A 23853-nucleotide genomic window follows, 5' to 3' on the forward strand; every position below is an offset into this window, starting at 1 on the left:
TAGTTTATCTTTATCGGATATAAATCTTTATGATTCTTTATCATTACAAATTCAGGCTAAAAGTTACAACTTTTTACCTGAATCTGAAGTGATTGGAATTACTTACATAATTCACTATAAGGTGTTACAAACTTTAACTCATAATGTAAGGAATAAATCTATACTAGGAAAAACTGTGTTAGTTAATAGATACAAATCTTTTAACTTCTAGTGTAGCAACACCTTGGATGATTCCTTGGAGTGAAATCCAATTTCCTGATTCATGAACTTACAGAAACAATGTTCAACCATAGCCAATCATACATAATGATTTAGATCAAATAATTCAATCAACAGAAGGTGAAGTTATATTAAACTTTAAGAAACCTTTTGTCAGTAGAAGTTTGTCTTCGAGATCCTCTTATAAGATCTCCATCCCACAATCTTCTAGGCATTTAGTGTCAGAAGCTGAATCCATATCTCAGTATAATCAATATGTAGGGGAGATTTGTATCTCTAATCAATAAATACCACATGATATTTATACACAGAAAGCTAGGGAATCTCCCACAGCTTCAGAGATGGAATTTGTTTTATAATGGATTACACAGCTACTGAAACAAATCAATTTTATAAATTAAAATATGAAGAGTTGAGTAAATATTTTACTCCTATAGAGTTGCAATCTATGGTTCAACCTTATAATGATTATTTTGATTAGTACTAGAAGAATCATACTACTCTTGCAAAATGGTTTTGCCTTGAGTATCAGAATCATAATATTCTTAATTATAGAGGTAACCGTGCTACTCTACAAAAGGATATTAGTGATTATTTAAAATCAAAAGAATAGGTAAAATTTAAGTTACTTGATAAGAGAATTAATTTACCTAATAAAGAGGTAAGACTTACTCCAATACATAAAAAGATTATTTCTCAACTAGTAATTTCTGAAGTAAAAAAGAATATTACTATTGAAAAATGTACCTTTACCCCTGTAGACAATTATATTGGTGTTTTAGAATTTCATGAAAAGAAGTGGACTACTTCTGATGAAAAGGAGATGACAACTGTTCATCCTCCAACAACACCTTTAAGGCTGAAAGATAGTCTCAAAACTATGGCTTATATCAAATCACAGGATGATCTTAATAGATCTGTTCGCATAGATGATGTTAATAAAATTTGTAAACAAAATAATTATACTAATTTATGTTTACAAACTATTGGAGCTCAATTAATTAGAATTGAGAATAATGCAGAAAATATTCTTAAGCATATCCCAAGGATATATCCTAATAAAAATAAGGATAAAGAACATTTAAAAAATATTTCTTTAAAATAGCATGGCCATATCAGACCATCTATTCAACCACCTTTGGATATTCCAAATTTTAAGTTGGGTCAATCATCATCCAAAAATGATTTCATTGAAATATTATATGGTCAATTAAGTAAATTGAACCTTAATATACTATCTCAAGAATCTAATTCTTAAAATGACATTAAGCCAAATGATATTTTGGATATTGAAGCAAATTTTGTTTCTCCCAATATTAACAAAATAACCTATGATAAGAATACTCATAAAATGGGTCATGTAGGCCATAGTAGGAATTATTATTCTTATCCTACTCCCCAAAACATTTTTATGAAGACGTTTATTTTAATGACCAAGTGTCTTATCAGGCTAAAACTATTTACACTTGGAATATTGATGCTAAATCAGAATATCAAATTTATCATACTTTACAGGGGATGCTCATGTATGCGAGTGTTTGCAAAGCTCATGGTAATACAGATGTTGATGTCTGTAAGTTTATATGTCATGGTTTTGTGGGAACCTTAAAAGGTTGGTGGGATAATATTCTCACTAATGAGCAAAGATATGAGATCTTTAACTCCACTAAGTTGGAGTTTAATGTTTTGACCAAATATGATCAAAACACTAAGTGGTGACGAAAGAGATGAAGAACGTAGAAAAGTAATTAGAAAAGTAATTAGAAAAGTGACGGTGATTGGGAGAATGATGAGACTGTACCTTTCGGTTGTCTACGTACCCAAATTATCGATGGGATCAAATCTCAAGAACATAGTTCTGTATGAAAAATAGTTTGGTATTTATATGTGTAAAGTAGAGATTTCTTGTAGCTCAAGTAATTGTAATTGATCATGACTCTTAATTGATGATTATCTCTTTGATACGAAACGAATCTAGACATAAATTAATGTACGTAAGTGGCAAGCCATGTGGCTAGGGTTCAGCCCTAGACACATGAGTTAATGGGCATGTACATTGATTCATGGTATTGCAAATTGGGCTTTAGCCCTGTCGATTAAACAAATAAAGTGGAGACCCCTACTAATGGACGTTTGCCACGTAGGTGGGGGTCGAAACACCGCCCCCTCTTTGGCATGCGAACAAAGTTCATATCGCAAAGAAGAGAAGAAAAATCAATGAAAAAATAGAAAAAAAAAAAAAGAGTGAGCGGAATGTATAACAAAATGTCGTGTGTGTGAATGCAAACGATATGAAAATGGAATGTCGAGAAAAATGCGTGAAATAGTGTATTAAATAATTTTAAACTAATATATAGGAGGATGCAATGTAATTAATTGATAGAAGGTGAAGCGAGAATTAAAATAAATGATACAAAAAATCGATAAAGAAAACCAATTTTTAACCAGGATTTGCCGACCTTAGCATTAATAGAAGTATGCAAAAAGATGGAATCTGTTCAAAAAAGTGGTTGGGCTGTAGTAGTAGACCCTCTAGATGGTGAGCTCCAGAGTGTCAAATTAAGTTTTGAATTTCAAAGATTTGCAAAAACTGGGTTACTAAGTCGGTCTTGTATATTGAAACTGTCCAGGTTTGTTTGGTTTAATAGAGAACAGCCCGATCCGGGTTTAAGGGGTTCTGAGCCGGGTTTAATGGGTGCACATTATATGCACAAGATGACAAAACAGGATTCCTTGTCAAACAAAACTGTGCACACTGTGCACGTGATACATGATGGAATTGAACACCAAAGATTTGAAAAGGAAATAGAGATAATATATTAAGAGATGGAAACGTGTGATGGGAACTAATAACAAAATATACTTAATCAAAAAACAGTAAGAGAGAAGTCCAGGCCTAGCACAAATCTTAGAGAGAAGAAACGAGAAAAAAGAAGTCACGATCTAGTACTGATAAACGAAAACAAAAGTCCGTAATGTGCTTTCGTTTGTTTCGGGACGCAGCGGGTAATGTGCCTTCGTTGGTTTCGACGCAGCGGGTAGAAGAAGAAAAGGTTAGTACTGTGTTTGCTGTTAAACCGATTCATGGTATTATCATCTTCTCTTTTCCTTGTCAGATGAAGCAGAGCGTGGTTTTACAATGAAGTCTCTTGGAATTTCTCTTTACTATGAAATGTCGGTAATTTCAAATTGGATATGCAACTAAAGATTGACCGGCATAATCTAGGTCAAGATCGATCAGTTTCAAATTGGATCTGCTAGGATATTAAGTTCAAATTGTTGGGTTTCGATCAAAATTGAATTTGGGCTGCCGAAGAAGATGGAGAAAAGTTCGGAGAATATGAAAAAAACGGTGTCAAAGAGTTGTGACAGCATAAAACAGGTATGTTAGTATTTTTTAGCAGTTATCTTAAAATTTTGGTTAAGTTTGAAAGATTGATGAAAAGTTTATTCTTGTCGTCGCAGGTAGAAACAGCGGCATGACGGGCGAAAAAAATTCATGAAGAGTTGACAGAGAAAGGATTCGCGCAAAAGTCAATGAATGCCATAGGCGAATTAAAGAAGCTGACAGAAATTTCGTTGAGAAAGATTGGCTCAATGCTTCAAAGCTTTAGAAAAAATAACGAAGCTGTCGGAAAATTTCAATTCACTTGGAAAGATTCGCTCGGAAAAATTGGCTCAATGCCTTAAAAAAAAAATAATGAAACTGTTGGAAAGATTCAATTCGCTCGGAAAAATTCGCTCAGAAAAATCGGCTCAATGCTTTAGAAAAAATAATGAAACTGTCGAAAATTGTCGCTCGGAAAGTTTCGCTTAGAAAGATCGGCACAATGCCTTAGAAAAAATAATAAAGCTGTTCAAAAATTTTCACTTGGAAAATTTCTCGTAGAAAGATCGGCAGAATGTCTTAGAAAAAATAACGAAGCTGTCGAAAATTTTCGCTCGGTAAGTTTCTTGTAGAAAGATTGGCACAATGCCTTAGAAAAAATAATGAAGCTGACAAAAATTGTCGCTAAGAAAATTTATCGTAGAAAGATCGGTACAATGCCTTAGAAAAAATAATGAAGTTGACGAAAATTTTTGCTCCGAAAATTTCTCGGAGAAAGATCGGCACAATGCTTTAGAAAAAATAACGAAACTGTCGAAAATTTTCGCTCGGCAAGTTTCTCGTAGAAAGATCGGCATAATGCCTTAGAAAAAATAATGAAGCTGACGAAAATTGTCGTTAGGAAAATTTATTGTAGAAAGATAGGTACAATGCCTTAGAAAAAATAATGAAGTTGACGAAAATTTTTGCTTGGAAAAATTCTCGGAGAAAGATCGGCAAAATGCCTTAGAAAAAATAATGAATGCAGAAGATATTTAACTGAAAGTGCTAAGCGAAGCGAATGCAGATTTCAAAGAAGAAAACGAAGATTTAATAGAGCGACCGTAAGACAATTGACAGAGACAATTGATTAGGTAATTGTGTGAATCTAATACTATAGAGCTAAAACTTCTTTTGTTGAAAAATAAAATAAAAGTATGGGTTTGCTATTGAATATTGTTGTTGTGTCAGATAACATACATGCGGAAAACTGACAATGTTGTTGATTTATATAGTTGAAATGAAATAGAATGAGATGCCCCCATGTAGAGAAAAACGCCCCCAATACTAACTTAATTTGGCAAAATTAGACTAAGCGAGCGTAAAACCAGTCAAACTTAGACTGACGAAGCTAAATGCGGTAACTTCGTCAGATTTTGTCGTAGCAATAGTAACGAACTAAGCGAGCGTAAAGGCGTTCAAATTTAGACTCATGAAACTAAACGCGGTAACTTTGGATTTTGTCGTAACGATAGTAACGAACTAAGCGAGCGTAAAAGCGTTCAAACTTAGACTGACGAAACTAAACGCAATAACTTCATCAGATTTTGTCGTAGCGATAGTAACGGACTAAGCGAGCGTAAAAGCGTTCAAACTTAGACTGACGAAGCTAAACGTGGTAACTTCATCAGATTTTTTCGTAGTGATAGTAACGTACTAAACGAGTGTAAAAACGTTCAAACTTAGACTGACGAAACGAAACGCGGTAACTTCGTCAAATTTTATCGTAGCGATAGTAATGAACTAAGCGAGCGTAAAAGCGTTCAAACTTAAACTAATGAAGCTAAACGCTGTAACTTCGTCAGATTTTGTCGTAGCAATAGTAACGAACTAAGCGAGCGTAAAAGCATTCAAACTTAGACTGACGAAGCTTAACGTGGTAACTTCGTCAGATTTTGTCGTAGCGATAGTAACGAACTAAGCGAGTGTAAAAGCGTTCAAACTTAGACTGACGAAGCTAAATGCGGTAACTTCGTCAGATTTTGTTGTAGCGATAATAATGTACTAACCGAGTGTAAAAACGTTCAAACTTAAACTGACGAAGCTAAACATGGTAACTTAGTCAAATTTTGTCGTAGCGATAGTAACGAACTAAGCGAGTGTAAAAGTATTCAAACTTAGACTTACGAAGCTAAACGTAGTAACTTCGTCAGATTTTGTCGTAGCGATAGTAACGAACTAAGCGAGTGTAAAAGCATTCAAACTTAGACTGACGAAGCTAAACGTGGTAACTTCGTCAGATTTTGTCATAGCAATAGTAAGGTTGCGATGGAAACATAATTGGACCATTGGATGGTATGGTGACGAGAAATTGTGACTAATCGTAAAGTAAAAACAAAATTGTCAAATTTCGTTGACGACATATTATTTGCCATTGTAAAAAGGCAACGTTGCTGGAATACCAAAACGGCAAATAATGTCACGCCATAAGAAATTGTTAACGTCTAAAGCATGGATTGGGGTTTCTGCTCACTTAGTAAAATAATTTGTTGCGACAAGCAAGAAACGAACACTATCAGGGGTTGTCGTAAATAAACCAATAATGTCAAGGCCCCATTTCGCAAATGACCAAGGTTTATGGATTGAATGACGCTTCATCGCTGGAAGTTTGACCCATATCATATATCATGTTTTTGACAAGGCACACACTTCTCGGACAAACGCTTAACATCCTTTGGCATGTATGGCCACCAATACCATCGGGTCATTGCTATGTGAGCAAGACTTCACCCCCGGGAGTAGTGTTCACATAGTCCTGAATGAATTTCTTCGATGCCTAGTAAATCGTTCGTTCTGGCCAAACAACAAAGGAAAGAATTGAGACTTGTGCCGCTGCGATAAAGTTTTTGGTCATCAAGAATTTCAGAGCATCGGCAGCTGCATGATCGTTGTCGGTAAATACCGAGACATTATCAGTGTCAAGCTCATTAGAATCATCTAACAACATAAGTGGTTAATCCAGTATTGTCGTGACAGCGATGACTTGATTTTTCACGGATAAGTATGAGATAGAATCAGGATGCCTTACATCATAATGCGAATACTGTACAATATTGATAGATGTAAAATTTCATGCAATTCGTTGAACTAAGTCCAAATAAACGTCTATTCTATCATCGCGAGCCACATATTATCATTCAAAGTGGCTAGCGACTAACTTAGAATAATTAATCCTAACTTAGTCGCCCCCAGCTGAAGAGTTGTGCGTATACTGCAAATGACAGTTTTGTACTCGGCCATATAATGTGAAGCGTCAAAACCCAAACGTAGAGACCTCCCAATTATGTCTTCATTCAGCTTCAAGATGACAAAACCAAGACTGGAGCCAGACTTATTATGCAAACTATCGGTGTAAATCTAACAATCAGTTAATATATCTGATAAGTATTTCAAGTAATGCGTTCGACATAGGAATATCATCGGTAAGAAAATCAGCCATTAGTGAAACCAAAGTTTGTCTCTTGTTAACTGTATGAGTGTTAGAGACAATGTTGTAAGCACTACGGTAACTTTTCCATTCTGAGACTTGATCCGTAGACATTGCAAAAACGGCACAATGGATATTTGATAAGTATAAACTTCGACTATTCCTTCTTTGAAATAAGCTTAAGACGTCTGACAGCATGAAACAAGGCCATTGCAATTTTCTCAAAGTAAGAATGCCTCCATTCAGCTGATATAAGAGCCGTACTAACAAATAATATGAGACGACCATCGTCACTATCAAACGACAATGGACAAATATGAATTAGATACACTTTGTTGAGATTCGTGAAAAGTAACTATTGCAAAGTCCGTATTTATTATCTTAAACTCGTGGGTAACCATTGTGAACAACGAGAATCTAATCATCACCACTTAAATGATCCCACACGTAACTATATTGTTGGCATGTGTTACGTTGTGGTGTGACATATACAATACCATCTTCGAGAGGAATGATTCATTTCAGACGACGTTTGTAGTAGTTGTTATGTTTGTCGTACACTCGTGAACTTTTGAAGAAGTGTTTCTCGAGACATATGACTGACATTATCCGCAACAGATGATGAAGAATCGTCAGAGGCAATAACTTTGTGCCGAATAATTTAGCGCATCGGTGGAATGGTAGCCAGGTCGCATGCAATCCGGTGTTGAAAAGGAATAGGATCGAGTAATCCGATACCGCTAGGGTGACCTTGAACCTCACATTCGTGATGATCGTTAGTAAGTGCATCGAGAACTTAGGCTCAATGAGTATTCGTCATAACTTTTGTAGAACGTGATCGTCGGTTTTGAATAAGAACCGCAGACAACGCCAATTATGTTTAGACCAAATATGATCAAAATACTAAGTGGTGATGAAAGAGATGAAGAACGTAGAAAAGTAATTAGAAAAGTGATGGTGATCGGGAGAATGATGAGATTGTACCTTTCAGTTGCCTACGTACCCAAATTATCGATGGGATCAAGTTTCAAGAACGTAGTTCTGTATGAAAAATAGTTTGGTATTTATATGTGTAGAGTAGAGATTTCTTGTAGCTCAAGTAATTGTAATTGATCATGACCCTTAATTGATGATTATCTCTTTAATACGAAACGAATCTGGACATAAATTAATGTACGTAAGTGGCAAGCCATGTGGCTAGGGTTCAGCCCTAGACACATGAGTTAATGGGCCTGTACATTGATTCATGGTATTGCAAATTGGGCTTTAACCCTGTCAATTAAACGAATAAAGTGGAGACCCTTACTAATGGACGTTGACCACGTAGGTGGGGGTTGAAACATTTAACTCAGAAGCAAACCAGGAAGTATCTATATCAGATGTTGTTTATACTTTATGTTTGTCTATTGTCCATCATTTTATGGGACTTGACGATATGAATGCTGAGAAAAATAGAGAACTTCTTTAAAATCTTAGATGTCCATCCCTATCTCATTTTAGATGGTATAAGGATGTGTTTTTAGCCAAAGTGCTTCAATTACATTATGTTAATAATGAGCATTGGAAATCTAAATTTATTGATGGTCTCCCTAACTTTTTTGCATAAAAGGTTAGGAAAAAGCTTAGAGATCTAAATGGAGGATCTAATATTTCTTATAATTCTCACACATATGGGAGTCTTATTAATCATGTCATTCAGGAAAGTCTTAGCCTTTGTAATGATCTAAAGCTACAACATCAGCTAAAGAAGCAGAATCTTTCTGGTAAGAAAGAGTTAGGAGAATTTTGTAAGCAATTTGCTTATAATATTCCTCCTGAGAGGAAGAAGAAGATTTTTTCTCATAAAACCCAGAGACCTTACAAGAGAAAATATTCTCATAAGAATAAAAAGACTTTCAATAAAAATTGGAAATCCAAGAAAGATTTTTTTTTGCTAAGTGGGTTGGAATTATATTAATGACGAAAAGAAAAAAGAAAAAAATGTACAGGTGTACTGTAGTAGAGAGGCCTCCCTAACCACTTCAATTCAAGTTCAATCAAACCTATAGTAGGTTAGATTAGAAACCTCCTATTTATATAGCCATGAGGGTTTTCCTTCACACAAAAAGCTGGTGTTGTTAACTAAGTTAATCCCATAATTTGCCGCCATATCAGCTGCAAAGTTAACCTCACGCCACGTGCTGGTAAAGGAGATCAATTTTAATTTGGTCTCGAGTATCCGCCATCTCACTTTCAGTTGCCAGGGTATGTTCTTGGTGTTGTAGGCAGCAACAGCAGCTTTAGAATCAGACTCAACCCAAATAGTTGTATGTCCTTTGCTCACTGCTATTTCAATGCCTTCTAGTATCGCGATACATTCTGAAACATAGCTAGTTGTCACACCAATGTTCCTGCAGTACACGAATTCAAAACTTCCACCTGAATTCCTTGCAGAGATACCCACAGCAGCAGGTCCAGGATTTCCTTTAGAAGCTTCATCAGTGTTGAGTTTAAGCACTCCATTATCAGGTAGAGTCCACCAGCACGGTTGGATTCTAGGTGCCCATCTCAATTTCCTTTCAATGCCCCAGTTGTTTAATATAATACATCCTTATCTTGCAAGTTGCTGAAGCTCTTTGAAAGCGAAGCAGTGGTTAACATCTGTGAGGTGATGAAAGACTTGCAGAACCTGAGGTTGCTCTGAAATTCTTCATGAAAACTTTGTTTCTATGTTTCCATAGACCGACAGCACCACCAAGGACAGCAGATAGCCATAAATCTCGTAATCTAGGGCTTATGCATGTTCCCATATTGATGGCCTCGGTGAAAGATGCAAAGGTTGCTCCAACTTGGAATTTATCTGCTATCCATTTCCAAAGGTCATGTGCAAAGGCACAATTCCATAACAAGTGATCCAAATCTTCACTATTACATTTGAACACACAACATCTAGATGTTAAGTTGCCCTTTCTTCTTCACCGATTCTTGAGTGGCAGCACACTTATGAAACAACTTCCATGCAATTGCTGACAATTGTGGATGTATTGAATTCTTCCACACAACTCTGCTCCAGCATGTTGTGGCTAAAGTACTCCGAATCTCGACAAATGCAGATTTGACAATAAAGTTTCCTCTAAGCTCAGGAGTCCACACTCTCTCATCCGCCGCTGAACTGTTGGGCTTTTCAAGGGAATGGAGGTCAATCCCATGCTCATCCAACAGAAATTGTACTTCCTTTGGAATTGAATTCTCCATTCATCATTGTGTATAATCATATCAAGGGTTGCTGTACATCCTTTCAAAATATCACTACTCAAGTTCATGATATGTTGTAAGGATTGACCATGAAGCTAGCAGTCTCTCTAAAGATCAATATTCTTACCATTGCCTATGATCCAGTGAGTTCGTGGCAGTACTTCAGCTAGTGCCAATTTGATCCCAGACCATATGGTACTTGGTTTGTCAAAAGCAATAGTTTCTCCTTGTTGAAATATTTTCTTCTCATGAATTCTGGAAAGTCACCCTCATCATTAAGAATACTCCAAGCCATCTTCATAAGCATTGCTAGATTTGTATCTCTCAGTCTCTTGATGCCCAAGCCCCATTCATTCAGCGGTGTACACACCTTGCTCCAGTTAACAGTAGTTGCTTTTTTCTCATTAGGATCTCCTGACCACAAGAAGTTTCTAATGATCTTCTCTGCTTCTTTAATGGCACTGATCAGCCATTTATAAACAGCCATGTTGTAGATTGGGATATTGCATAAGACAGAGTTCACCATGACAATTCTACCTTGAAAGGAGAGGCATTTCCCTTTTCCAAGCAGTAATTTTTCTCTTGATTTTGTCAATTAGTGGGGCAACTGCTTCTCTAGTTACTCTCCCCTTGATGAGAGGTACACGTAGATATCGTTAAAGTAGGTAGCCAATACCAATTCCCAGCTCTTCGTGAATGAGTTCCTGTCTCCCAGAAGGTATGCCCCCTATAAATAGTTTACACTTGTCTTTGTTCACAAATTGCCCTGAAATCATGGCATATCTATGGAGCAAATCATTAATGCATCTTAGGCTCCTCATGTCACCCTTTGAGAAAATGATAATGTTATCTGCAAAGAGCAAATAGCTTGGTCCAGGACATCCTCTAACAGCAACCATAGGCTTTATGAAGCTATTAGTCCTACACCAATTTAATGCTCTACTAAGAGGGTCCTCAACAAGAGCAAAAAGGAGTGGAGCAAGAGGGTCACCTTGACGAAGTTCTCTCCCCACACTAAAATATCCACATGGGCCACCATTGATAAGAACTGAAAGTTTGGCTAACATAATGATCTTCATAACCCAAGCAATCCATCTTGTTCCAAAACCAAATCTCAAAAAACTCTTTTTCCGAATATTGCCAGCTCATAGTATTATAAGCTTGAGCAATGTCTATCTTGAGTGCCACATTTCCTACATATCTCTTCGTATTCAGCTCATTTACCATCTCAGATGCCAAACCAATGTTAGCTTGTGCACTTCTTCCAATAATGAACCCGCTTTGTTATTTACTTACTAACTTCTCAATGATAGTCTTCAATCTAAGCTGCATGACCTTAGATAAAATTTTGATGAAGAAATTCGCCATACATATAGGTCTGTACTGTTTGATCTTCTTTGCTTCATTATCTTTGGGAATCAAGGTTATAAAGTTTGAGTTCATGCCCTCAGGTATGTGGCAATATCTAAAGAAAGATTTCACTACTTCACAAAAGTCCCTCCTTACAACATGCCAGCAAGAGTGGAAAAAGTGGCCTTGAAAGCCGTCTGGCCCAGGTGAGTTGTCCACATCCATAGCAAAAACAGCCCTTCCAATCTCAATATTTCCTGGAATAGTAAGTAACATGTTGTTGTCTTCTTCAGTTACTGCTTCAGGAATGAAGTCCAGAATCTGGTCATCTGCTATTACAACAGACTCTTTGAGTTTCTGCATGAAATGCTCAATAATATAATCCTTGAAAGCTTCATTGTCTGTAATAATAGTATCATCTTCTTTTTGAATTTCAGCTAGAAGCGATTTCCCTTGCCTAAACTTGTAGGTTGTATGAAAAAATGCTGTGTTTCTGGCCCCTTGAGTCCTCCACTTCAGTCTTGATTTTTGGTGCCAAATCTCTGCTTTTAGTTCTAGAGATTTTTGCACAACTTGCTCTTTATGGTACAAACTATCACAAAGTTCCTCCGACACCACTTCTTCATCTATTTACAGTTTATAGCTGCATTGAAGTTTGTTCTGTTGTAGCCTTAGCAATGATACTATCGACATGGCCAAAAACTTCCTTGTTCCAAGTTTTTAGCTTCAGTTTCAATCTCCAAAGCTTTTTCATAACAATCATCATGAGCCCACCGATGACCTCTTGAGTCCAACTATCCTAAACCAAATCCATGAAAGTTGGATGTGTGATCCAAATCTTGTTGAATTTAAATGGAATGTTTTTCGGCTTGGGGACCTGAACATTAGTGGAGACTAATGGAGCATGATCTAATCCAAATCTACCTTCTACTTTATATCTCCAGCCATTGTACTTCATAAGCCATGCATTATTTACAAAAGCTTGATCCAACTTACTGAAAATTCTTCGAGAGGCTTTCTAATTGTTGGACCAAAGTGAGTTTCACTCCCACATAGTTTGCTTCCATGAGGTTGCAATTATTGACAGTGTTCCAGAAATCTTGCATTGTAGTTCTTAAAGGTGGCCTGCCCCCTCTCTTTTCTTCATATCTCATAACACAGTTGAAGTCACCTAGAATCACCCAGGGAACATTACATGCCATTACATTGAGCTCATTCCACAGACTTCTTTTATATACAGAGAAGCAAGATGCATGTACCACTATAACTAAATTTCCATTCAACGAAACAGTAACTTGTTGCTAAGATAAAGATGTCAGTGACAGTTTAACATTTAATCTAAAACTGATCCATATATTACCTACTCTATCATGAATATCATTGTGAATACATTGACAATCATAATTATTTAAACCAAGTCGCGTTATGTTAACAAAATTTGGTCTAACCGTAGATTCAACTATGCAGACCAATTCAGGCTGGTGAGCTTGTACCATCTCCCTTAATCTTGTTATTGCTGAATCCTTTCTCACAACTCTTATGTTCCAAAAAATGATGTTCATTGGGGAACAAATAAGTTAGGGTCTTGCATCCGAACTTGTGATCTGGTTGCAAGAGGTGGAGCACTGGGTGCCCTTGAACCTTGCTTACTTCCTTTAGGCCTTCTTCTCTTGTTTTTGAGTTGTTGTTGTTTTGGACAAGGGCCCCATCTTCCTTAGATTCCGCCATATCATCTGACCACCTACCACAAATTGTATGCACTTCATTTGCTACTTAACTTTGTGTTTCAGGCACCGACTCCTCATCATTCAACAAATCAAAGTTGTTTGTTGTATAGATTTGAAAAGGAGGTTGTCCAGTACCTTCAGTAGGTTGAATACATTCCACCACATTCTCAAGATGAGCATCTGGTTGTACAATCTCATCTTGTGGTGTCTGTGTTGTTTTGGAACAATGAACACTACTGAAAACTCCCTAATTTGCAGGTGGAGAAGTTACAGCGTGGACCTCCATTTCAGATCGTGCATCACCCTCCAAAATAGGGGATTGCACCACTCTAACTTGATCTTTAAATGGCTCTGCTTGGTTATGTTTAGCTACACCTAGTGCACCAGTCCCAATAACATTCGCCTCTGTTATTTGCTGCTCTTGTTCAGTCTCTGGTACTTCTCTTGCTTGATTAGGTTCACCTACTAGACCCCTATGTCTATCAGATAAACCTGCCATCTGTTGTTCCTGCTCGATTGTGGTTGCCGTCTCAGGATCAATATGAATTATTTCTGCTGGCTCTTTACTTGTACTAGCTTCTTGTGCTTGTTGTTGCATCTCATTGCTCCTTTGTTTTCTTCTCAATTTCTTTTTCTGATTTATTGTCAGCTCAAAAGGTGTAGCAGATGCATCCTTTGTTGTTGCTTCCACAGCTGGTGCCTTTGCTTTGGATTTGGCCATTTTTGCTTTCAAGTGTCGGCATTCCACCACCTTATGACCAATACCTTTGCAATGAGTACAGAATTTAGGAGTCTTACCCATTATGATCGTTTGCCAGAATTTGATCTCAGTATCTTCTACCTCAACCTAGATTCTATCAGGTAGTTTTTCAAACAGATCGACATCAACTAGTACTGAAGCATAGTACCCACTATCTCGAGTAGCAGTATTGCTATCAAGATGAAGAGGCCTTCCCACTCCCCTAGCTAGCGACATTAAAGTTTTAACTTCCCAATATTCAAGGCTAAGCCCAGGGAAGCGAACCCAAACTAGAGCATGTGATTGAGTTTTCTTGTCGATGTTGAAATTAGGATACCATTGGCTGAGTCTCAGAGGCTGGCCATCCAAGATCCAAGTGCCTTGTCCCCAGAGCAATTTGTAGTCTTCCTCACAAGCAAGCCTGATCAGAATGAACCCTCTCCCAAGTGGAGTGATACACCAATCCCCCTTCAGGTTCCAAGACTGCGTACCAATTCAATCTTAGTTTTTACCAAATCCAGATGTCCTACCAACGCCCACTTCATGTATTCAAGCCCCTTGTCCACTTCAGATTTCATCAAGGTAATTTTGGGGTAATCACCTTGTTTTCCTGGGCTTGGAAGAGTTGCTAGATCTGCCTCTCTACCCACTTTTGCAAGTGACGATGCATCTTCAGCAAAAGTTTTACCATTTGTTTTATGACCAGCAGCCAAGATCGTGGTTTTATCGACACCACCACTAGCTACTATTTTTGTTGTCTCTTGTATAGTATGGGTTGCAGTTCTAGTGAAAAAACTCTGGTTCCTTCCTCCACCAAGGCCAAAAGGGATATTAGCCATTGTAAAAAAGATAAAAAAAAAACAATCAATGATCACCAAGGTAGGTAAGCATTAAGTAGATCAAAGAAAGTAAATTATCAAAGAAAGTCTGGATTGAAAATGAGAAGCTGATTGAAGTTTTCCACTCTTTTTTGCTAAAAAAGGAAGGTTTAAATTTTGCGATAGGATAAGATGAAGAAGGGCTTTAGAAAAGTTAATAAAAAAAGCCCAAAAGGATAATATTTTGATGTTGCTATGTGTTTTCTAGAGAGAGAGTGTCAGAGCATCTCTCACTAAAAGAAAACATCTTGCAATCTCTCTAATCCACATAACAAAAATAATGTTACTTGTTTGAAATGTGGAAAGCTTAGTCATTATGCCAACAGGTGCCAGACCAAACAGGAACTTAATAATTTAGAGATTGATGAAGATCTTAAATTACAATTAAGTAAATTATTACTTCATACTAGTCCTTCTGAATTAGAAAATGAATCTGATGATCCTTATTCTAGTTCTTCAGATAATGAATCACCATGTCAATGTAACATGCTGCAATCAAAATGTGATCGCATGGAAGCTATCTTACAGATGAATGGTTTGACTATTAATGTTTTAACCTCTGATCAGCAGTCTATTTTAGATCTTATAAATACTATTACAAATCCTGAAACTAACCTAAAATTAATTAAAACTTGCTTTAAAGCAGTAAAGGATGATATTGCTGATCCCTCTGAAGGGTGCAATCTTAAAGAGGTTTTTGATCGCCTAGCAAAAGAATAAACCTAGTTCTTCAAAACCACTCTTTTCTCCTGACCTGAAAACTGAGGTCTAGAATCTTAACAAGGAGATAATTCAATTAAAACAAAGAGTGTTATAGATTGAGAAACACCAATTGGAGGAAGTTACAGAAGAAAAGTCAGACAAAGACTTTCAACATTGCAATTTTATTTCCACTATATTTTCCATAAAATAGAATATTTTTATAACTTTGATTATTAACAAAGAATATATTCTTACTGATTATATATATATTGCTTTAGTTGATAGTGGTGCAGATATGAATTGCATCCAAGAAGGATTGATTTCTCAAAAATATTTTGAAACTACTACTCAAATTATGACCAGTGCTAGTGGTAGTAAAATAACTATTCAACATAAATCAACTAAGGTTGCTATTAGTAAAAATGAGGCTAATATACCTCTATCCTTTTTATTAATAAAAAATCTTACCCAACAAATTATTCTAGGAGCCCCTTTTCTAAATACCATTTTTCCTATTAATAAAATTGATAAATATGGTATTTACACTAACTTCAAGAATCACCCTTTGGTTTTCGAATTTATTTCTTCTTCTTTGCAGGACATGAAGAGCAAAGATTGTGAAATATAATTCACATACAGATGTTTCTTTAAGTATCCAAATATTTTGGAAACGACATACTCTTCATTATTATTCAGAGAATATTTCTCCAGGATTATATCCTATGCATCTAAGACATAATTTAATGTCTTTTACAGAATCCAGAATGCTCCATTCATTGGAGAATCCATTATATGGACAACCTTCAGAGCAACCACCAGTGGCCTCTGAATCCTTACAGGATACTGCTGATGTTGGAAATACCAACAACTTTGAGGACAATATAGGCCTCCTTAACTGGGATTATTCCCAGAAGCCTGTTAATCAACCTAACAACAACAACAAGGGTAAAACCTTGGAGTCTGATTATATCAGCACCATTGCGAGTTCTTTACATAATCTTTCTATAAAGTCTAACAATATTGGTAAAAGAAAAGTACGATTTGATAATCTAGAGTTACCTTGTGTCTATGATAACAGACATAAGTTCTTACACATCAGAAGCTTCACAACTTTCAGAAGTCCATTTTGGACAATGTTATCAATTCTTTTGACCAAAATGATAAGAAGAGTTTTATCCAGACCCTTAAGATTATTGCTAAATATTTTAGCAAGAATAACCAGAATGCAATTAAAACTTGGTATGATTTCACAAGTAAGTTTAATAGATCTCATGATTTGAAGAGATCCCTTGATTGCGTTTCTTAGAGTACTCTTTCCAGAGACTTTGCAGAATCCTTTTAGAATAAAGCCAAAATATCCCTTCCATCACCTTTACCATAAATTATACAAAATCTCCTCCCTTCACATTATCAGAAATGGATTCAAAATTGGAATTCAATTGTTTTGGGAACTTGTCCATTAATTATTAAAGACATTGCTCATATCACAAAAGGAACTCACAGCATGCATCCAAATTTGCATGTGTTTCTCCCTAGTTCATTCAGGCAGTATTTCAGGCAGTTAGATATGCATCTCATTGATGAATTGTTAGAAATGGGATTTATCAAATCCATCACAATTAGTCCAGCGGTATCTTTGGGAGCAGAAGCTGACACTAAGACATTCTTGACTTTTCCTCTGGTTCAAGCTATAGATAATGTATAATGAAATGGCATTCTGATGTTTAATGTGAATTTACCACAGTATGTCTAGAATATACTGAATATGAAACTTATCCTTCAATCCATTTGGTCCGAATTTACAGACAAAGACCGGCTGATATCCCAAAGATTTTTTCACTTTTGGAAGCACAAGAGAAGTTTCATACTATTACTACTAAAGACAGATCCAAAGAGACGGTAGATATTCATGCTATTGGTCTTCAACAGATTAAATGGTCTATTAGATATAGTGCGACACAAAAGAATCCAAGGTTCACTCTTTTGTCTGAATCTGATAGATTTCTGATCCAAATAGAATCATTGGATAATTCCAATAGAACCAGTTTTGATGAAAGGTTGGGCCAAAAGAGTTCTTTGGCAGTTAGCCCATCTGCTCTTGAGACTTTGCAACTTATTAATGAAGAAGGCCCTTGTGAATTCATTACTCATCTAGGTGGCTTTACTTCAGACTCAGAACCTGAAGACGGAAAAAAAGATTTCCTTTCTCAAATTGATGAGTTGTTAAGCACTCAACTTGGCACTCATGATCATATTTGATCATATTGGCAGACATCATGGCCCATGATAAGGACCAGAAACAGAATCATCATTATTTTGCTTTGGATACTTATCTTTACAACGGGAATCAAGTCAAGTAATGCTTTGTCCGGTGGGACCCTTGAAGAAGACATCCTACCTTTTGCTCTTCTCAAAAGTCAAAAGTTGAATAGGATTTTAACATTGTAAGGATTCTTATCCTTTCAAGACAAAACTAAAAGACAAGTATGCCTTATCATGGTGGCCCAATCAACTGCGATTACTTTAGCACACGTAGCCACTTCCTGTGCGGACTCCAAATTATATTTTAAGATTCAACTAGTATAAAAGGGATACCTCACCCTTGTTGAGGAACATATTTCATTTTAGCTTTCAATTTTCTCTTTGTTTTGAGTAATAAGAGTGCTTTCTTTTCTCCCCCCTGTAATATAATTCCACAAATATAAATAAAAGTTCAGTTTATATCAAGTGTCCTTGCTACTGACTGATCACTTCTGCATTAATCAGGTGTTTTACTTGATCTCTCTTTTTCTTTGATATATATATCATATATCATATAAATTAATTTTGGTCACATCGGTAGTGCATATACACTAACACGTCGGGCATGTCACATAAACAAATTTTGGCTACATCGAGCATGCATGCATGGCTAACACATCAGATATATAATTGCAACTTATGTCACACACCCATCTCCTTACCTTCTCTCTCTTATATTTTTCTGGTCCCCCAATTCAATTCTCTCTCATAGATTGGACGAGAAGGAGGAGTTTTTATCAGTATTAAATGGTTGGTGAAAGAGGAGGATAGTATGTACATGCCAACATGGATTGTGGCTCTTGTCTGTTCCATCATTGTCTTCATCTTTTGACTGAAGTCAATGAGCTGCATCAGAAACTTAACACCTCTTTCTAGGTTATGGAAAAAGAACTTGCTCAAACCAAAATCTCCCTCGCTACCAAAAGAGCTGAATGGGCAACTGAAAAGAATGACTTGGAAACTGAACTAGAGAAAGCCCATTCTAAAGTAGTCGACTATGCTTCACAGATGGGATATTGTGTGGAGACCATGAAAAGTTTCAGGCCATTTCTTCCTGCTGATGTCATTAAAGAGAAACGACTGGATTCTGATAACGAGAGCGAACTGCCCTCCGACATTGGTGCACAAGATGCTAATCCCGATGTTGTGGATTCTACCGCTCCTGCTAATACTATTGTCGAGATGGAAGCAACTACTCCACCTTTTAATCCTGATTCTCTCATTAGTACTCCTAGCGCTGTTGATGACCCAGAACTTTGAGCTAGTCTCGATACTTTTCTTGAGGCAAAACGGCTTGGTCCAAAACCCAATGAGATCTTTACCCCACTTTAGTTTGTTTGTCCTAATATTTTGTGATTGTAATATTGATACAATGATCCACTTATCTCTTGTCACTAATTTGGATGATGAACCGTGAATGTTGATGTTGGCTTAAACCTACTTTTGTAACTTTCTAACATTCTTTTTGATCTGTGGAAAATATACCTTTTTGCTTTCTATAGACTCATCTTGTATGCAACACTTATGATATTTATCATCCTTAAACAGGAAAATAAACTCAGTTTCTATACCCTTCTTAAACAAGTATGAAAACAAAACATCGATACTTATATAACATGTATATTGATTTTAAAACGAGTTTCGATACCACTCCCACTAAAAGTAGTATCGATACTTATCATATACTTAAATTTTAAAACGAGTTTCGATACCACTCCCACTAAAAGTAGTATCGATACTTATCATATATTAAATTTTAAAATTTTAACTAAAAGTTTCGATACCACTCCCAATTTTAAAAGTAGTATCGATACTTATAAAAGTATATACTTATTAAATTTTAAAACGAGTTTCGATACCACTCCCACTAAAAGTAGTATCGATACTTATCATATACTTAAATTTTAAAACGAGTTTCGATACCACTCCCACTAAAAGTAGTATCGATACTTATCATATACTTAAATTTTAAAACGAGTTTCGATACCATTCCCACTAAAAGTAGTATCGATACTTATCATATACTTAAATTTTAAAACGAGTTTCGATACCATTCCCACTAAAAGTAGTATCGATACTTATCATATACTTAAATTTTAAATCAAGTTTCGATACCACTCCCACTAAAAGTAGTATCGATACTTATTATATACTTAAATTTTAAAACGAGTTTCGATACCACTCCCACTAAAAGTAGTATCAATACTTAAATTTTAAAATGAGTTTCGATGCCACTCCCACTAAAAGTAGTATCGATGCTTATCATATACTTAAATTTTAAAATGATTTTCGATACCACTCCTACTAAAAGTAGTATCGATACTTATCATATACTTAAATTTTAAAAAGAGTTCCGATATCACTCCCACTAAAAGTAGTATCGATACTTATCATATACTTAAATTTTAAAACGAGTTTCGATACAACTTCCACTAAAAGTAGTATCGATATTTATCATATACTTAAATTTTAAAACCAGTTTCGATACCACTTCCACTAAAAGTAGTATCGATACTTATCATATACTTAAATTTTAAAACGAATTTTGATACCACTCCCACTAAAAGTAGTATCGATACTTAATATATAATATTATTCTTTGACATGCATTTATTATAGCCAATAAATATTCTATTGACCCACAAAGTACAGACTCAAAAACCAATACTGATTGTACTAAACCATGTTATTAAAACTTACACAAACATCCTTCAAACCTCTGACTGTCCCATGCACATACAACGAAGAAAACAGCTTTTCCGTACCTCTTCCTCATTTTCATGCCCACCTACCATTAGTACTTCTCTTTTTCTTATCAAATCATCATTAAACAAACTTTTTCGTCCTACTATTTCTTCTATAAAATGCTTTACAAACTTTGCATTTTAACATATATCTTTCAATCTCTTTACTAATTTTCTTATAGAAAAAATCATGACTTCCAACTCTCTCTTCCTTATTATTCTGGCCATTACTATGGTTTTACCTGATCATTCTGATCACTCTCCCCTAGAACGCTGGTCTGATTGCAACACCACTGACCTCTCTGATGATGAAGAGCATTCCGAAAAAGAATCCAAAGACCAAAAAGAAGAAAAAGAAGAAAGCAAAGAAAAAGAAACTGAAAAGGAAGAAAATGAAAATGAATATAGCGATGAATGGTTGGGAGATCCACATTGTAATGACTACGCCAAAGATAACAAAGATGATGATGAAGAAATTCCCAGCATTTATTCTAATGAAGATGATGGTGAAGATGGTGAAGATGAAGATGAAGATGAAGATGAAGATAATGATTAGCCTTGTTTCCTATATTTTTATCTTTTATTTCGACCTGTAATAGGCTGCTTCGCCTACCCTTGTTCCTTTTATAATGAAATATTATTGCCCTATCTCTGATACTAGCTACCTTAATTATTAATACCGCTTCTACTTTTGACATTAAAACAAATTTATGTGGATATTCGACACTCGATATCCACGTTGTATTTAAATATTACTCATAAAACATACCTTACTACATCTGTATTATGGTGTCGACTAATCAACACCACATATTCCATATTTTTTGCCCTCGCATTTATGCCCAAAATTAGATTTTATTGACCTGAACTTGCATTTCTGCCAAGAACTGGATTTTATTGACCTGGTATCGAGATATAAATCTATAGATCACCAGGATTTTTCTTGACCCGAACTTGACATTTTTGCCAAGAACTGGATTTTATTGACCTGAACTCGCATTTCTACCAAGAACATGATTTTATTGACTTGGTATCGAGATAAAGATCTACAGATCACCAAGATTTTTATTGACCCGAACTTGACATTTCTACCAAGAACTGGATTTTATTGACCTGAACTCGCATTTTTGCCAAGAACAGGATTTTATTGACCTAGTATAGAGATGAAGATCTACAAATCACCAGGATTTTTCTTGACCTGACACCGAGATGAAGATCTAAAGATCACCAGGCTTTTGCTTGACCTATTATAAATCATATACTTGTAGAGATACAAATATTTGTTCTACATGCATAACTATTGCTTTTGAGAATGATAATATCTTTATTGAATGTATAATCTTGATAACAAAAAATTACATCATGAAACTTGAAATATTCTTTATTAATAAAATGCTTTCAAATTGCTTACATTTTGAGGCTTTGGTAATATTACACCTTCAGCTGTTTGTAAGTAATACGCTCCATTGATTCCAACCTTCTGAATGATATAAGGCCCGTCCCAGCTTGCTGCTAGTTTGCCAGCCCCTTTTTCTTTAGTTGCTTGAGTGACCACTTTCAACACCAAGTCACCTTCCTGAAAATGTCTTTCCTTTACTTTCTTGTTGAAAGCTTTTCTAAGCTGCCTATGATAGGTGTCGAGCTTTAGTCTTACTTGATCCTTTGTTTCCTCGAGATTAAGAACTTCTGAAGCCATTCTTTCATTATTCTGACCATTCTTTATCATCTTTGTTCTAGATGTCGATACCACCATTTTTGATGGAGTTACTGCCTCCATACCATAAGACATAGTAAAAGGTGATTCACCCGTGGTTGTTCGAGGTGTTGTTCTATAAGCCCATAAAACATTATTCAACTCATCCACCCAAAAACCCTTCTTGTCTTCTAATTTTTTCTTGATATTATTCATAATAGTCTTATTTGTTGCCTCTACCTGCCCATTCCCTTAAGCATAGTATGGCGCAGATGTGAAATGCTTAACCTTGTAAGATTCCAAGAAAGCTTTCACTTTTCCTCCTTCGAACTGTGGACCATTATTTGATATAATAGCATAAGGTAACATATGACTCGTTCGAAAAGGAAATTTATGACATCCTTTTCTTTGATATGTTGTAGAGCTATGACTTCTACCCATTTTGTAAAATAATCTGCGACTGCCAATATAAACCTTCTCTTGCCCCTCCCTGGTGTAAGCGGACCGACAATATCCACACCCCATAGAGCAAAAGGCCATGGATTTGAAACACAATGTAACTCTTTCTGGGACATGTATGACCTTCCCATAAATTTGGCACTGCACACACTTTTTTGCATATCGAAGACAATCCCTTCGCATTTGAGGCCAAAAATATCTCTGTCTTGTTATTTTATTGGCCAATGATCTACCAGCTGAATGGTTTCCACATTCGCCTTCGTGAAGTTCGGTAATGATTAGCTGAGTTTCCTCATTCGATATGCATTTTAAATGTGGACCTCCAGGATTCTTTCGATATAATTCATTATCAATCAATACATATCTTTGGGCACCCGGCTTGATTCTTCTGGCCTCATTTTTATCCTCCACTACTTTCCCATTAGCCAAATATGAAGTATATGTTTCCATTTATGACGCCCCTAGTGTATCAATTTCCATAACTGTTAATCCTTCAATGTCGATGCTCGGCTTCTCTTGAATGCCTATATGCAAAGTACGACCTTCTGTGTTTTCTAGCATCGCTGCCACATAAGCTAAGGCATCCGCATGCCGATTCTCATTCCTATTGAGATGTTGCAATCTTATTTTACTGAAATTCTTCAACTTGGATTTTATAAAATTCAAGTAATCGACCATATTTTCACATTTTGCTGAGTATCCCCCATTGATCTGACTGACCATGAGCATCGAATCGCTAAAAATCGATAACTCCTTTATATTTAGAGACTTAGCCATCTCGAGACCAGCTATCAAAGCCTCATATTCAGCCTCATTGTTCGACGCATGGAAACCCAATGTTATTGCAGTCTCGAGTCTCTGATTTTCAGGAGTAACCAACACCACTCCTATGCCACACCCTTTTCCTCCAGATGATCCATCGACAAATAGCCTCCAACCATTTGTTCCAGCCCAAGGATAGTCTGCATCGACAACATCATCAGGCTCTTGCAGCATTGCGAACTCTTCTTCTT

General features: G+C 36.1%; 1 protein-coding gene across 1 annotated transcript; it reads right to left on the reverse strand.

The window, feature by feature from the left end:
* Nucleotides 1–21942: 21942 nt before the first annotated feature.
* Nucleotides 21943–22597, reverse strand: LOC147488291 (uncharacterized). The gene is made up of 2 exons (XM_086574336.1): nucleotides 22126–22597; nucleotides 21943–22028 (listed from the first exon to the last, which is right to left on the reverse strand). The coding sequence occupies exons 1-2, from the start codon at nucleotides 22595–22597 to the stop codon at nucleotides 21943–21945; spliced, it is 558 nt and encodes a 185-aa protein (XP_086430462.1).
* Between the last annotated feature and the right edge of the window lie 1256 nt (nucleotides 22598–23853).

This window comes from Coptis chinensis, chromosome 7 (genome assembly GCF_015680905.1).
Source record: "Coptis chinensis isolate HL-2020 chromosome 7, ASM1568090v1, whole genome shotgun sequence".
Classification (NCBI taxonomy): Eukaryota; Viridiplantae; Streptophyta; class Magnoliopsida; order Ranunculales; family Ranunculaceae; genus Coptis; species Coptis chinensis.

What these genes read in the sequence shown, in the direction of transcription:
- LOC147488291 (XM_086574336.1), bottom strand. Translation starts at nt 22,597, where the DNA reads ATGAATAATATCAAGAAAAAATTAGAAGACAAGAAGGGTTTTTGGGTG. An exon ending in TTACTTACAAACAGCTGAAG is followed by an intron (nt 22,029 to 22,125) that starts GTGTAATATTAC and finishes TTTGTTATCAAG; the next exon opens with ATTATACATTCAATAAAGAT.